Genomic DNA, 2,550 nt, shown 5'->3' with positions numbered 1-2,550 from the left:
TTGAAACGTGAGGTTACCGACTTTGTTGCTTGCTGTATAACTTGTCAGCAGGTTAAGGCTGAGTATTAGTTACCTTCGGGTTTGCTGTAGTCGGTTAAGATACCGATGTAGAAATGAGAGTGAGTAACGATGGACTTCGTTAGTGGGTTGCCCCTAACACCCACTAAGAAGGATTCTGTTTGGGTCATCGTGGACTGATTGACTAAAATCGCACATTTTATTCCTGTTAGGACAGACTTCTCTCTACAGAAGTTGGCCAAGCTTTATATTTCTGATATAGTGAGGCTACATAGGGTACCTATCTCGATCATTTCTGACAGGGATCCTCATTTTACGTCTCAATTTTGGTAGAAACTTCATGAGGCTTTGGGTTCTCGTCTTGACTTCAGTACTGATTTTCATCCTCAGACAGATGGTCAATCAGAGAGGGTGATTCAGATACTGGAGGATATGTTGAGGGGTTGTGTTATGGATTTTGGTAGTAGTTGAGAGGAGTACTTGTCGTTGGCAAAGTTCGCTTACAACAATAATTATCAGTCTAGTATTTAGATGGCGCCATATGAGCCACTTTATGGTCGTAAGTGTTGCACTCCTTTATGCTGGACTGAGTTAAGTGAACGATGTGTTCTGGGTCCAGAGTTGGTTTCAGAAACAGAGGATAAGGTTCGCTTGATTCGAGATCGACTGAAAGCGGCTTCTAATAGACAGAAGTCCTATGCAGATGTGAGAATGAAGGACATCGAGTATTCTGTGGGAGACATGGTTTTTCTTAAGGTCTCGCCATGAAAGAAGGTTTTGAGGTTCGGTCGTAAGGGCAAGCTGAGTTCTTGATTTATTAGGCCATACCGGATTCTGAAGCGAGTGGGGTCAGTCGCATATCAGTTAGAGCTACCTCCAAAGTTAGATCGCATACATGACGTGTTCCACGTTTCGATGTTAAGATGTTACCGCTCTGATCCTACGCACATTGTGCCCGTGGAGGAGATTGAGGTTAGATCGGATCTGACGTTCAAGGAGGAGCCTGTTCAGATTCTAAAGCACGACGTTAAGGTCTTAACTAGGAAGTTCATTCCCTTAGTGAAGGTGCTGTGGCGGAATCATAGCACTGAGGAGGCTGCTTGGGAGCCAGAGAATTCGATGCGACAACAGTATCCTCACATTTTCTGACCAGGTAAAATTCGAGGATGAAGTTTCTTTAAGGGGGTAGAGTTATAGCGCCCTAAATTTTTATAGTTTCGACTTTTGTAAGAGTTGGGCTTGGAAGTTTCTAGATCTGTGCTTCGAGTTATTTTTAGTTTAAATATATGTGAGTTAAGTGATAATGTACTCTGGGGTGTGTTTGGGAGGTTCTAAGTTCAAGCTTTAACTTGGGCTAAATTTTGGTTTTTATTGAATAAATCCTGACTTGAGGACAGTGGGATTATAATAAGTTATGGGTAAAAACTTAACAGAATGAGCCTGCTGGTCTAGTGGTTAAGTGGCAAGGAAATACCTTTATGGTCAGGGGTTCGATTCCCTACAGTGGCGATAGGATTATTTTTGCTGTAAGTTGCAATTAAGAGTTGGGCTTATCAGAAATCTGAGTTGGGGTTTTAAGGGAAATTAGGGTTTATTCCCTTCTTTTTGGGAATAAAAGGCATTCTCTTTGTTTTCTGCCTTTTTTTCTTTTGTTTTCCCAAAAACCTTGCTGCCGAAAATCATCTTTCTCCTTCCCCTCTCCTTTGTTTTTCTTCTTTTTTGATAAGCTTAGACGTATCGCTAGCAAGTTCTGTCAATTTAGTAAATAACACTTTAATTGAGTTACATGTTCTCCTTTAGAGTTTGTTTAAAGAAGGATTTTTGGTTGCTGTTTAGGGAATATTCAAGGATCTATAGATCATTAATTGAGTTTTTAACAGCGAGGAATTACCGTTCTTCATCGAAGGTAAGTAGATCTCTCTTTCGGGATTTGGCACTTCTTAAGGATATTGATTTAAGTGATTGATTTGGGCTCGGTATTGTCAATCTTAAGCTTTGGAGTGCTCATGGTTAGGTTAGCAGCTAAAACGAACTAGGTGTGTACTCTGATCGCGTAGAAAACGAGTTTTAGAGAAAGCCAAAACGTAGTCTATTGACACCACACGGGCGTGTGGTAGCTTGTGTTGCGAGACACGGGCATGTGACTGACGAGCTAGGCTGTGCGCGTGCCACACGGATGAAATGGACACGGGCGTGTGAGGTTGACGAGGCTGTGTGCAAGGCACGAGCTCAAGCAAATGGGCTGTGTGGGAATCTGGGCCAAGCTGTGTGATCTATACGGGCAAGGCCAATTTGGGCAGTGTGTCCTACACGGGTGTGTGTGGCCCACACAGGCAGAGCACACGGGCGTGTGAGCCCAATTAATATAAAATGTTCTGTAAGGTTGCATGGGTCGCCTAAGTCGACTATGACCTGATTGTAGGGGTGGTAAGCGTTACTCAGACCCCATTTTCTGATTGATTACTGAATTGTATACAAAAATTGACATGATATTATAAGCATGTGTAACTATCTGATTCTGTATGACTATTC

The 2,550-nt window shown here is 42.4% G+C and overlaps 1 protein-coding gene across 1 annotated transcript; it reads left to right on the top strand.

Annotated features, from left to right (window-relative positions):
* The first annotated feature begins 549 nt into the window (after positions 1 to 549).
* LOC108472329 (uncharacterized) lies at positions 550 to 1,167 on the top strand. The gene is made up of 2 exons (XM_017773821.1): positions 550 to 774; positions 859 to 1,167. Exons 1-2 carry the CDS (start codon positions 550 to 552, stop codon positions 1,165 to 1,167), a joined length of 534 nt encoding a protein of 177 aa, XP_017629310.1.
* The last annotated feature ends 1,383 nt before the right edge of the window (positions 1,168 to 2,550 follow it).

Source organism: Gossypium arboreum, chromosome 11 (genome assembly GCF_025698485.1).
Source record: "Gossypium arboreum isolate Shixiya-1 chromosome 11, ASM2569848v2, whole genome shotgun sequence".
Taxonomy (NCBI): domain Eukaryota; kingdom Viridiplantae; phylum Streptophyta; class Magnoliopsida; order Malvales; family Malvaceae; genus Gossypium; species Gossypium arboreum.
This window is presented reverse-complemented; position numbering and strand designations above follow the sequence as displayed.

What these genes read in the sequence shown, in the direction of transcription:
- LOC108472329 (XM_017773821.1), top strand. Translation starts at nt 550, where the DNA reads ATGGCGCCATATGAGCCACTTTATGGTCGTAAGTGTTGCACTCCTTTA. An exon ending in GAGACATGGTTTTTCTTAAG is followed by an intron (nt 775 to 858) that starts GTCTCGCCATGA and finishes CGGATTCTGAAG; the next exon opens with CGAGTGGGGTCAGTCGCATA.